The sequence below is a fragment of the Megalobrama amblycephala genome, linkage group LG2 (assembly GCF_018812025.1).
Source record: "Megalobrama amblycephala isolate DHTTF-2021 linkage group LG2, ASM1881202v1, whole genome shotgun sequence".
Lineage (NCBI taxonomy): Eukaryota > Metazoa > Chordata > Actinopteri > Cypriniformes > Xenocyprididae > Megalobrama > Megalobrama amblycephala.
This window is the reverse complement of record NC_063045.1, coordinates 57,687,167-57,700,689: the sequence shown is the minus strand read 5'-3', so window position 1 is coordinate 57,700,689 and position 13,523 is coordinate 57,687,167. Positions and strand designations below refer to the sequence as shown.

The 13,523-nt window shown below is 35.8% G+C and overlaps 1 protein-coding gene across 1 annotated transcript in view; it reads right to left on the bottom strand.

Moving 5' to 3' along the window:
• Positions 1-13,235, bottom strand: part of zmiz2 (zinc finger, MIZ-type containing 2) — a 41,587-nt gene extending 28,352 nt beyond the window's left edge. The window contains exons 1-4 of the mRNA XM_048181520.1: positions 13,105-13,235; positions 12,699-12,836; positions 8,367-8,530; positions 8,158-8,290 (exon numbers count right to left, since the gene is read on the bottom strand). Of these exons, the coding sequence (XP_048037477.1) occupies positions 8,158-8,290; positions 8,367-8,530; positions 12,699-12,836; positions 13,105-13,235 (566 nt within the window). The remainder of the gene's footprint in view (positions 1-8,157; positions 8,291-8,366; positions 8,531-12,698; positions 12,837-13,104) is intronic.
• Positions 13,236-13,523: the final 288 nt, after the last annotated feature.

The window sequence follows — 13,523 nt, the reverse complement described above, 5'->3', positions numbered from 1 at the left end:
TGTGTGCATAGCGAATGCCACCTTGTAGGTCAGCTTTATTTGTTCAGTGTCCAGGCCCGTGTTTGGTGCCGTTTGTATTTCTTCAACACATACAGTACTTAAAGAGTGTGTACAAGCCAGTCCGCCACCTCCCTTTGAATAAATTCATTAGTTGCAAACAGAAAGTGAAGAACAACCGGTTTTTGCACACGGCCTCGTCCTGGTGTACACCTATGAGAGCAAAGCCAGATGCGAGAGATTCAGAAGGTTTTTGAACACAATTATTCTGAGTCAGTTTAAAGTTCAAGAAGTTCAAGAGTTTGCTTAGAAGTCAAAGACAGGTGAGTTTCAGCCCAATAATGCTACAAAGAACTAGCATTAAGGGATATTGCACCCAAAACTTTTGGAGAGATCCACTCTCTATATATTTTATATAACATTCTTTTATAAAACTTTTTTTTTTTAATAACATTCAAATATTTCTTTAAAAATAAAGTATATATATATATATATATATATATATATATATATATATATATATATATATATATATATATATATATATATATATATATATATATATATATATATATATATATAAAAAACATTTTATTTTTAATTTTATTATTAGTGTTGTCAGTCAATTAAAAAAATGTATTAAAATCGCACAGTTTTTTCGCATTGGAGTACTTAATATTTTTATATTGTAAAAATTTCACAGTTATTCTCAAAATGTAATGTAGAAACAACTTAAAGACAGTATATTTAAATATTTGTTTAATGGCATCTTTTTACGAATGAAGGTCAGTATCACTGATACTAACACTGGTACTGATGTCTCTATGAAACAGTATAACTGAAAGCTATCAATTTTAATATTTAGGCTTTAAAAAATAACTTTTAATTTAAGTGAACTTAAAACAATTTTCACATAAACCCATTACAATGATAAATGTCATATTTACCTCTGGCCTTCACAGAAACTGAATAAAGTATCAAACACTTTACAGTCTTCAATGCATAAATTATAAATTAAATATAGATTAATCCTTATTAAAGTTTCAATTTTCTCTGTTACCTTTGTTCTCTGATTAACATTAATGACAGACATCACAGCAACTGGTTTATTAGGCTGCTGTGACTTTAAGAGCTACCGCTGCCGAACATGATGAGGATCTCGTGTGTCTTGTGGTGCTTGAATGATTTAAAAGCATTTGCTTGAATAAGAGCGTGATCATATAATGTAACGCTAATCAAATATGATGGAAAATACGGATGCTGCGTTAAATATTTTTAACACGTTAAACTGAAAAACATTATTGCGTGCGTTACACAAACGCGCCAATTTTGACACACACACACATATATATATATATATATATATATATATATATATATATATATATATATATATATATATATATATATATATATATATATATATATACATTTTGAAAAGAAAATATTTTGAAGACTGTTCCAACTGTTTTTGTCCAAATTATGAAAGACAACGGGGACCAAAACATTACTGACTTCTATCGTATAGATAGAAAAAAACTGACACATTCGGTCAAAATATCATATTTGTGTTCCACCGAAGAAAGTCACTCATACAGGTTTGGAATGACATGAGGTTGAGTAAATGGTGGCTGAATTTTCATTTTTGAGTGAACTATCCTTTTAAATGCTACAAACACAAGACACATCTGCGAGCGGTTTGTTTGTGTCTGGAGCAGCAAGGCGCCAGGCTAGAGCAAGTACGTAGCGGTAAAACAGAACAGGCCGTGACTATCTTCACTCAGCAGATTTAGAGGGTCTCTCTAGCTCAAAATCTGTATTGCTCCTCAGCAATCTCCCCCTGAAAACACCATTTCTTTGGCTCCAAAGATAGGGGGAAAAGCCCGTCGCCATGAGGCTTACATCATCACCATAAAACTATCACACATGCTTCTTCTTCGTCTTCCCTCCGCTTGGAGCGTACCGGGATTCTCCAGTGCCAATCACAACTCTTGTAAAGATATTCTTGGTGGAAAGACTTGCTCTCCAACAAGACATTCCCAAAGGAAAACGACTAGGAAAGACAATTGAGCGTATCAATAAAGTCTTTCCTACACAACATGAAAAACGAAAGAACGCAGCCAAAACGCACCAGTGTTTATAGGTTATTAGCAAAGCAATCAAGTTGCATCGTCATTCTTGCAGACCAGAAAAGGTTGAGTGGAAGTGCACAATGGAGCACATTCATTTGGCCAATATCAGATTTCTTCACGGGCATCAGTGAACGGTCTATAAGAGCCCAGGCCTCGCCGCTCTAAAACCCATTTCCCCCGTTTGCTTGAATCAAGCAGCACCGAATGCAAATTGCATCACATTGTATTGATTCTCCTTTAATGACTTTGTTACGCCTCTGACTGTCCTTTACAAAAGCAGAGCTGGCTGGTTCGTTCAAGGGCCTCCGCTTGATAAACTTGTCTGACTTCAATGCTCAGCTGCTCCGTGCGTGTGTGTCTCTCTCTCGCTCGCTCGCTCTCCGCTGCAACGTGACTCACTCTGCACACAGCAGCGTCTTTCTCTCCCTCGCTGGTGTAGAGGGAAAAACAGGTTCACTGACTGATGGTTTGGCTGATGAACGGTGACAGAGCCACTCGATGGAGACTTGCATACAGACAGCTTTCTGCTGGCCAACAGCGTCCCCCCTGCTCCGTTATCAGAGAGCGATGCTTGCCGTGCGGCAGTAAAAGAGCTTCTGCTTGGATCGTAGCAGAGATGTTACTCTAAAGGCAGTGTTTTGACTGTCGGTGTTTCCAGGGCTTTCGCAACCTCGCATAATGCGATACTTCCTACAGATGAGTGGGTGGCCTCTCAAATCAATTCGAGGGACTTGAAAACGAGCAAGGTTCATCCGTATCTTACTCTAAGGAACGTGACGAGCCCTACTCATGCAAAGCAACAAACACGCTCGCATAAAGAAGCTCCCCTGCTGATGACTAGCTGCAATCATGGGGCTCATCGTGACGAGGCTCTTCACAAAGACAGCTCACGGAGTCTGGGCTGAGTGAACACGCAAAGACCTTGTCAAGATGATTCTGAACGCCACAAACCACCATCACACCTGCATTCAAAAAAGAACATTTTTGATGAAAAGGCTTGTCCACACCCCAAAGCATTTGTGAATAATTGAGCAATTTGCCTTTTCGCTCATTTATTTTGTCCATTCATGGTGAGGTGTGGCTTGAAATGGAAAAAACAACAACACCTGCCCTGTGACCAAAAGGCCTGAAGAAAACAGCGGCCCAAAACTCTCATGGTCACACCACCAAGCCCTGATGAAATCCAGGGACTTTTGCAAAATAGATTTGAATATTAAAAACATTATCCAATAAACAAATTCTGTTATTTATATATATATATATATATATATATATATATATATATATATATATATATATATATATATATATATATATATATATATATATATATATAAAAATAACAGAATTTAAATATATATATATAAAATATATATATATATATATATATAAAATCTCATTAAATATTTAAATAATTAAAAATAAATAAATAAAACTGAAAAATTACACATTCATAACAGATTACTATAAATTACTATTTATATTATTTATCTATTATTTATATTTATCTATTACTATAAATAAAATCTACTAAACTAGATAAAGAAATCTGAAATGCATATAATGTAATTGTTTTATAAATAAATCCAACATTTAAATAAATAAATCCAACATTTAAATAAATAAATATATATATATATATATATATATATATATATATATATATATATATATATATATATATATATATATATATATATATATATATACACAAAGATTTTTTTTAAATAAATATAAAAATTCTATGTAACTATATATACATTTAATTTTATATTTATTTAAAAAATCTTATATATCCTTATATAAAATATAATTAAATAAATATATACATTTTATATGTTTTTTTAAAATAAAGAAATATAAAAATTCTATTACTATATATATATATATATATATATATATATATATATATATATATATATATATATATATATATATATATATATATATATATATATATATATATATACATACACACACATACACACACATATACTCACATATTATTTATTCATATTTATTTTAAATATATATTTATTTATTTAAAATAGCATATACATTTGTATGTATATATATATATGTGTGTGTGTGTGTGTGTGTGTGTGTGTGTGTGTGTGTGTGTGTGTGTGTGTGTGTGTGTGTGTGTGTGTGTGTGTTTGAGAGAGAGACCCTGGATCACAAAACCAGTCATCTGAAAGGCCGAGATACAACTATTTGAAAATCTGGAATTTGAGGGTGCAATAAATAAATAAATAAACTGGAAATTGCCTTTAAAGTTGTCCAAATTAAGCCTTTAGCAATGAATAAAAAAATTTTTATATATATATTTACAGTTGGAAATTTACAAAATTTCTTCATGGAAGATGACCTTTACTTAATATCCTAATGATTTTTGGCATAAAAGAAAAATCGATAATTTTGACCTGTACAATGTATTGTTGGCTTTTGCTACAAATATACCCGTGCGACTTATGACTGGTTTTGTGGTCCTGGTTAACAAATATTTATATACAAGTAGATCCACCACTTCATCTTCAACCACACAATGATTCTATGGCAAGAAACATGGGCTTTCCAAACAAACACACTTGTAAGCATACAGCCCATCAGTACATCAGGCAGTATTTGGCAAGGAATGATGGTCCTTTCAGTGGCAGGTGTATGAACCCTGTGCCCTATGCTCCTGAGTACGACCTACTAATCAGCTAAAGAGAGGAAGAGGAGGATATCACTGCTCAGAAGTCAGGAAGAACATTCTGCTGCTGTAACAGGAAGCTACAGCGCACGAGCATCCAAGTAGCCTAGTATAAAGTAATACAAACATTTGATATAACGTTAGTGAGAGGGGTCTGTTTGACGAAACAGCACTACACCTCTGTTTTCTCAGGTTGTGGGTGTATTGCGGTCAAGACTTTGAGGCCTGCGAAAGGAGCCAGTGACAGTTTGTGTACGTGGTTAAACAACGTCAGAGGAACAGGTCAGTTGCAATTCTGCTGGGGCTTTACACAGAGTCAGTAAAGAGTGTGTCAGTGTGTCCCACCCCTGCCCTGACTCACTGTTTCAGTCTGACAAACACGCGCACACCCCCTTAACCATGCACACACACTGCGGCCTCTCTGCTAACAGCTCTACTGGGTGCGCATGCAAGACGTTCACCGCCACCAAGTGTGAAAGCCGTCTAAATAAGAGATCCGAGGTGGAGGAAAGCCAGGAGTACTGCTTCTCCATCACTCACCCAGACACGGAGCAGACGCTGAGAGCACCTGTGTGGTTAAAGCTGTCAGGGGCAACAGATACAAACCAACATATCCCAGATCAACTGAGTGATAGACATGTTACCATCCCTATTCCCCCGTCAGCTCAAAAGCTCAGGCACCAAAACCTTCTTTCCATCTAGACAGGCACGGCACGATTTTGATGTAAAAGAGGTATCAGTGTCTGAACTTTAGAGTCTTCTAGTTTTCTCCTAGTTTTGAGAACTTAAAGGATTAAAATTTCCTGATAATTTATTCACCCCCATGTCATCCAAGATGTTTATGTCTTTCTTTCTTCAGTCGAAAAGAAATTAAGGTTTTTGAGGAAAACATTCCCAGATTTTTCTCCATATAGTGGACTTCACTGGGGTTCAACGGGTTGAAGGTCCAAATTGTAGTTTCAGTTCAGCTTCAAAGAACTCTACATGATCCCAGACGAGGAATAAGAGTCTTATCTAGTGAAACGATTGGCAACTTTCTTAAAAAAAAAAAAAAAAAAATTATATACTTTTTAACCACAAATGCTCATCTTGCATTGCTCTGTGCCACGCATTACGTAATCATGTTGGAAAGGTCACGCGGAAGTGTCTACAGAGCGAACGACTAAGTCAAACGGCCTTTACAAAAGAAAAAGGTAAAACAAAGCTTTAACAAAAAAAACAGAGTGTTTTGCACTACTTCTGCCTACTTCATGCGTGACCTCTCCAACGTGATTACGTAATACGTGGCGCATCGCAGAGCAGTGCAAGATGAGCATTTGTGATTAAAAAGTATATACATTTTTATTTTTTCTTAGAAAATGACCAATCGTTTCTCTAGATAAGACCCTTATTCCTCGTCTGGGATCATGTAGAGCTCTTTGAAGCTGCACTAAAACTGACATTTGGACCTGGATGGTAGCCGATGAAGTCCGCTATATGGAGAAATATGGAGAAAAATCTGGGAATGTTTTCCTCAAAAACCTTATTTTCTTTTCGACTGAAGAAAGAAAGACATGAACATCTTAGATGATATGGGGGTGAGTAAATTATCAGGAAAATTTAATTTAGAGATGTTCCGATACCCCTTTTCCATTCCCGATACCGATTCCGATACCTGAGCTCAGGGTATCGGCCGATACCGAGTACCGATCCGATACCTGGGTGTGTATCTGTATATATATATATATATATATATATATATATATATATATATATATATATATATATATATATATATATATATATATATATATATATATATATATATATATATATATATATATACACTACTAGCCCTGTATGAATTGATAGAATTATTTATGGTGTGCTTCAGACTTATCCCTTAATAAAACAAGAACAAAAATATACAGTGAACTAGAGTATTTTTATTATCTGACATAGGCTACATTTGTCAGTTATATTATTTATTTATTTTAAGTGAAAAAGAACTTCAAATGCAGCCACAAATCTAACACTGTAAACTGAAAAAGGTATATTAGTTTTACAATATAACTATAAAAACAGTGCAACAAATAAATCTAGGAATAAAATTAGGCTATATAAGAAAATAATCTCTTTAAAACTTGAAGTCCAGAAACAATTTTGTTAAATAAAAATCTCACGTTTTCGACGACTGACAGCAGCTGGTCATCCAGAACAATAAACTCGACAATTTTGTCGGTTATCTTTATTGTCTTTTGAAAACTTTTCTCTTTGTTTGAATGAAGCTGGCACGCCTCATCCTTCTCCATCTTAAGCGCGTCAAACGCCCGAATCGCTCAATTCGCACCGCGTCATTCACGCGAATCGCGCCGCAGGGAGTCAATTCGCATCTTTGCATTGACTTAACATGTAAATCATTCGCGCTTATCGCTTCATTCGCGTCTGGTGTGAACGCAGCATTAGCCTTTATGTAACCATCGTGTTGCGCGGGGTGACGCGTCTTCAAATGCTTTATTAAGTTATTTGTGTTAAAGTTGCCAATACTTGTGCCACTCGAAATTGCAGCATTGCATATGAGACATGTCGTCGTTTTACTGGTCTGAAATACTGCCAAACAGCAGACATACTGCTAGCGCGTTTTCACTTCTCCGCTGCTCTAAACAGTGGTTGCTTGTGGCAACACAGCACAACTTCCTGTGTTTGCATTCTGAGCCGCGAAGAAGAATTGATTTCCGATTTGCTGCGTTAAGCAAAGATAGCGGGCACAACTAGGTATTGTTTAAGAAAATGGTATCGGATCGGTACGTGAGTTTAAATACTCGCCGATACTGATGCCAGAAATTTTTGTGGTATCGGTGGTATTTCCGATACTAGTATCGGAATCGGAACAACCCTAATTTAATTCTGAAGTGAACTAATCCTTTAACTCACCCAAATGCATCCTATAAATAGGAGATCAATCAGTTATATACAGAGCATAAGTGTAATATTACAAATTGCATGTGCACAAAATGATGCTAATGCTCAAGTGAACTTGATCTAAGTGCTAAAAATGCAGACAATGATAATAAATAACGCTTAAAGTATAGTAAATAATACATTCCCATTAGATAAATTAAAAAATAAATAAATGTAAATAATATTTTATAAAAATCATGTTAAATAAAAGAATTTATTTTGGTCTTGTCAAATAAAATTGTTTCATTTACTACAATAAAAATGAGTAAAATGAATTAATATGATGACAAAATATTGACTAAATTCAAAGGGTATTTTTGTCAAGACAAAAACGGACAAAAAAAAAAAAAAAAAATGTAATGAGAACAAAAAAAATTAACAAAAAAAATTCACATTGAGCAGCTCTCCTGATCCTGGCCTCTGACTGTACTGCTTCTTGGTTCAAGACTAGCAGGTTTAAGGGGCTGATACAGAGCAGATTTTATTCGGCCCAGATCTAGTACCGGCTCCAGCACCGTCAACAAGCCTGTCAAAAAGTTTAAGGTATGACGGATTATGCAGTCAGCTTATGATGAAGAAAGGGGGTTAAGGGTCAGCCAAACCCGACACTCTGTTCGTTTTGTCTGTGACGAGCAGATGGAGAGGTGATGCTGGCTTAGCCGTTCTGGTCCAACAGCCTCCGGGAGTCGCTGTCCGGACTCTCACCTTGTCATCCTGCCAGCCGGTGCTAAGGGCAACACGGGCCTGAACGTCAGTCACCTTTGTTCTCACCCAGAAATTGCAGAGTGTTAAAAGCATTAGTGTGACAAATCTATCTCGGGATACTTAAAGAAAAGTACTTGAAAATGCAAGTTAAGGCAGGTCCCTTTCCTGGGTGGTGCTGCTGTCGAAAAACACAACTTGCACTTTCATCCAGATGAGAATGTTAAAACAGCATTTTATAATGACCATTTCTGCATGGCTCCTTTCAGAGGTGCTTTCTAAGAAAACTCTATGAAGAACCCATGACTTGTTGGGCTGCATATCAATTATGGACAAAGTCTTGGCAAGGGTGCACAGGGAAAGGATAACCTTCACTAACAAAAAAGCAAGAACAAACATGCCATTTCAGGCGATGCCAATCAGTAAATTATTAAGCGAAACCATGAAGACACAGTCTGTGCTGTAAACGAGTCTGCAGTCGGTTGCACAACAACTTTCTCGTCTTAACAATCAGACTCTTTCACTTCTTCACCATCCGCTTTGTTCGCTCACAGAAGGCGAGCGGAGAGGCAGGATAGAGATGCAGGGCTAATGAGGCATCTATCAGGGCCCACGGTGTCCCTGTCACTGAGAACAGAGAATCCATTAACCCAAGTGACCTTGCTGGGTTGTGTCCACTCCACAGTAACCAGACAACACCAGTGCCGCCACAGCCTGAGGAGGAACCAGAGGAACGGCTCATTACTGCAGAAAGACAGCCTTGGTAGGGAAGGGTTGCGAGAAGCGAGAAGCGATTCGTGCACTCGCGGTTTGGCCAAAAGGAGAATTTCGGGCTGTCGCAGATCGATTTGCCTGTGATTCAAATCAGACTCAAAAGCTGTGGCGCACTACTAAGCAAATGATCAACTGAATGACAAAAGAAGCCAAGGTGTCAAAAATAGATTTTTACCCGACATAGTTACAATGAATTATTTGTTTCTAGGTTCTCAAGTTGTAAATGTCGATAAAAATGTAACACTTTACTTGAAAAGAAAGTGCAAAATTTAAACAGCTAAAAGTAATAATATAGTAAATAAATAAATATTTAAGAAATATAATACAATTATATTTAAATGTATATATCAGTGTCAATATATATATATATATATATATATATATATATATATATATATATATATATATATATATATATATATATATAAATTTTATATAAATTTGTAAATATACAAAATTAGAATTTTTTATTTTAAATATATATTATATATATATATATTAATTACATTATATATACATATATTATATATACTTATTCATTTATACAAATCATACATATATATACACACACAAATTAATTAATTATATTACATTTTTATTTATAATATAATATATTAGGGCTGGGCGATATATCGCATGCGATTCTCACGCGCATTTCGTCAGTAAAGCCGGTTCCCTGATTACCGCTAAATCGCCATCACCTGCTTTCAAATGGAGCACCATTTAACAGACAGAGCCGTAGTTCACTGATAAGCCACGCAAATATCGCGTTCATTATCGAAGGCGATTCATCTGCGATATGAACGTGATATTGCGTGGCTTATCAGTGAACTACGGCTCTGTCTATTAAATGCCGCTCCATTTGTATATTTACATATACAATGATTTGTATATTTACATATACAAATCATATATATATATATATATATATATATATATATATATATATATATATATATATATATATATATATATATATATATATATATATATATATATATATATATATACATATATACACACAGTTTTATTCTGAATTTCACCCCTCTTAATTTCTGTTTTGCAACAACTCGAACAGTCCCACTGAATAATCTTGTCAAATTATGTTGTATGGCCAACAATATCGTGTGCATTTCACACGCAATGGTCCTTACCAACCCCCCCTTGCCCTCTTTTTGTCTTTATAATGATAAATTGTGCCTTGCCGCCCGCACACGGGGAGGTGCGCCATATGGAGGGTGTGAATGATGACATAGAGCGCTTCTCTCTGGTGGCCAGATTAGATGGAAACAAGCCTGTTTGGGGAGTTGCCTTGTGGCAGGGCAGAGCGGTGGAGGACCTGCGTCAGAGCCCGGCGCGACGCTGATGGGAAGATTAGACAGCGGCTGACATTGCAGATGAGAGCACAGGAAAGATTCATTTTGACAGAGCGTCCGGTTTTCCTGCACAAGCCTGATCGACGCACAACCGTCATCATTCTGATCTGATTCTGGTGTTATCAGTTTCGAGCGGCTCATGTTTTACGCTCCATGTTATTTTATTGATCTATAGATTTAATTTGACTATTATTTACTTCTTGCTAGTTGTAAGCAAGTACACAAGAGGATAGTAAATGTTCTGTACCTGTAACATCACTGGTATGAACGCTACAGCTCAATGTGTCTGAATACATGTGCTAAATGCTAAGCGACAACACTGATGTTGCCCTACAAATATAAAGGGACAGTTCACCCAAAAATTAATACTCACCCTCATGTCGCTCCAAACCTGACATTGTTTCTTCTGCGGAACACAGAAGATATTTATAGAATGTTTTAACTGTTTTTGTCCATATAATGAAAGTGATTAGACAAAATTGGACCCCACTGACTTTCAATGTACAAACCAAAAAAACCCCAAACATTTTTCAAAATATCTACTTTTGTGTTACGAGGAAGAAAGCAAGCCATACCGGATTATCACTTTTAAACTACTATGGTTCTCTCTCTTTATTGTTCATTATTAAGTGTGCACATAAAAAAAATCTGAGAAAGCCATTCAGATTGCACAGAGAGGTCAGAAAACTCCCTTGACAGACAGACTTATCAAAAGAAGGATGCTCACTCAGTATCCCTCTGGCAGACACGCACAAGATTAGAAACATTCAGAGCTGTCAATACAAATATGTTTTTTTTTGGGTCGTCTGTGCCTGAAGGAAAGGATGAAAGAAGTTACAGAGAGAGACACTTTACTATTTGGTGTTTGAACTGCCATAGTGTGTCTAAGCCTTTTCTCAGGTGGCCAAACACCAATACAGTACTGTATTTGGGAGTGTGTATTACAAGACATTGAACACAGCATCTAATCCTCCTTATCTGTACCAGCTGTCACCACAGTCTACTAAAAATAAGAGGCGGAAATCAACGCCTTACACCTTCTCACACTGAGACAAACTAGTGGACTAGAGCAAATAGAAGTGTTCAAGCTCAATTCACAGCATTTGTGGCATAAAAGTTGGTAATGTTTTTTCCGCTCCTCAGAAAAACAAAATCTGGGTTACAACGAGGCACTTAACGGAAGTGAATGAGGCCAATCCGTAAATGTTAAAATACTCACTCTTTCAACAGTAAAAAAACAAACAAACAAAAAAATTGTGAAAAAATTGGTAACTAAAATTTGTTACTAACCTTTTCTCTATAAAGCTATACATAATTTTACTTTTTTTGTCTAAGTGAAATGCTATCAGTTATTGTTAAATAAAATTATAAAATATGAATATTAGATGAAAAACTTCAATGATAAGTTGAAGTGCTAAAATTACTTAAACTAAAACTGATATAAAAATAACTTAAAGATGAATTCAAATACATGAAAAAACTTATAAAAATGACAAACGCATGTAACAAAACTACTAAAACTTAATATTAATAATATATATATATATATATATATATATATATAAAATAATAGTATATAAATAATACCAAAACAACCCTTAAATGCAAAAATGATGATTTAAACAGCTATAGTTTAAACAGTTTAAACAAAAGAATTAATGTAATTAATTTAAGTGCTTAAAAAAAATTGTTTCACATTTAAATTTTCAAATCCTCCAGAAACTTGTTTTGCCCCATTTACTTCCATTGCAAGTCGTTTTTTTTTTTTTTAAGAAAATGAAGGAAGAGACCAATATTTTTTGGCAAAAAAGCAGTCGATTCAGTTTAACTTGTACTGAAACCAAACTATTCCTTTAACAAATTTCCATAATGATTCACAAAAAATGCACACAAACTCTCATGATGCATTAATACCAGACTTTTTTTACAGGAGTGTTCACACAATCTGGCAGGGTGTAGCATATGGACGTGCGGATGACCACAGCTAATTGTGTGTCTGAATCATGAGATTGGCCAAAAAAAAAAAAACGTGAGTGAAACCATTAGCTGCTTGTTGTCTAGATGAGCACCCCTTTAACTGACATTCCCAGGATTCCTAGCAGCTGGTGGAAAGGTACTCTGGGGTGACCCCTGCGACCCTTGCACATTGATATCCGAGACAAAGTGTCTTTACCTTTCTCTGCAGTTACAGCCGAATAAACAGTCCTCAGGCCACAGTCCCTACAGGAGCAATTTGCGTGAGTGGTCAAAAAAAAAACACAAAAAACCCTGCAGTCCCAAAGAGATCAAAGCTATTCCTGCGTTTTCAAACATACCGGGGGGAGTGGAGAACATCAATTTGCAGAGCAAACGGCAGCTGCACTGAAAGGGAAAGAGCTACCTGCCCCCACCTCAGAGCACTCGCCGTCCACCCCCCACTCCGCTCGTCCATCCCCAACGTCCATTACCACCCCCATACACCTCTGAAAGTGGAATTTACTACTCACACCGAGTCTTTGAAATGATGGGCTGTAGAATCATCTCTCCTCCTTTAATCCCGTTAGATGTGCTTCCACTACCGACGTGGCCTTTGAAGGAGAAGCTTTGCTCGTGGACGAGGATCTCACCAACATTCGCCATTAGTGAGGCATGAAGCCTCCGGATCTCAGTGCCAACGTTATCAGATAATAAAGTTAAAGTTGAAGCACTAAAAATATTTTTTATTGTATATACATTACTAATAATAGTAGGGATGGGTATTGACAAATTTCAAGATTCGATTTCGATTCACAAGCTTGCGATTCGATTCTGATTCAATTATGAATGATTAATTTTAATATCGATTATTTTGGATCTATATCAGGTACAGTACATGGCAAATTTTCTGAAGGAAAAAAATCTCAACTAATGCTGTAAACTATACATGGG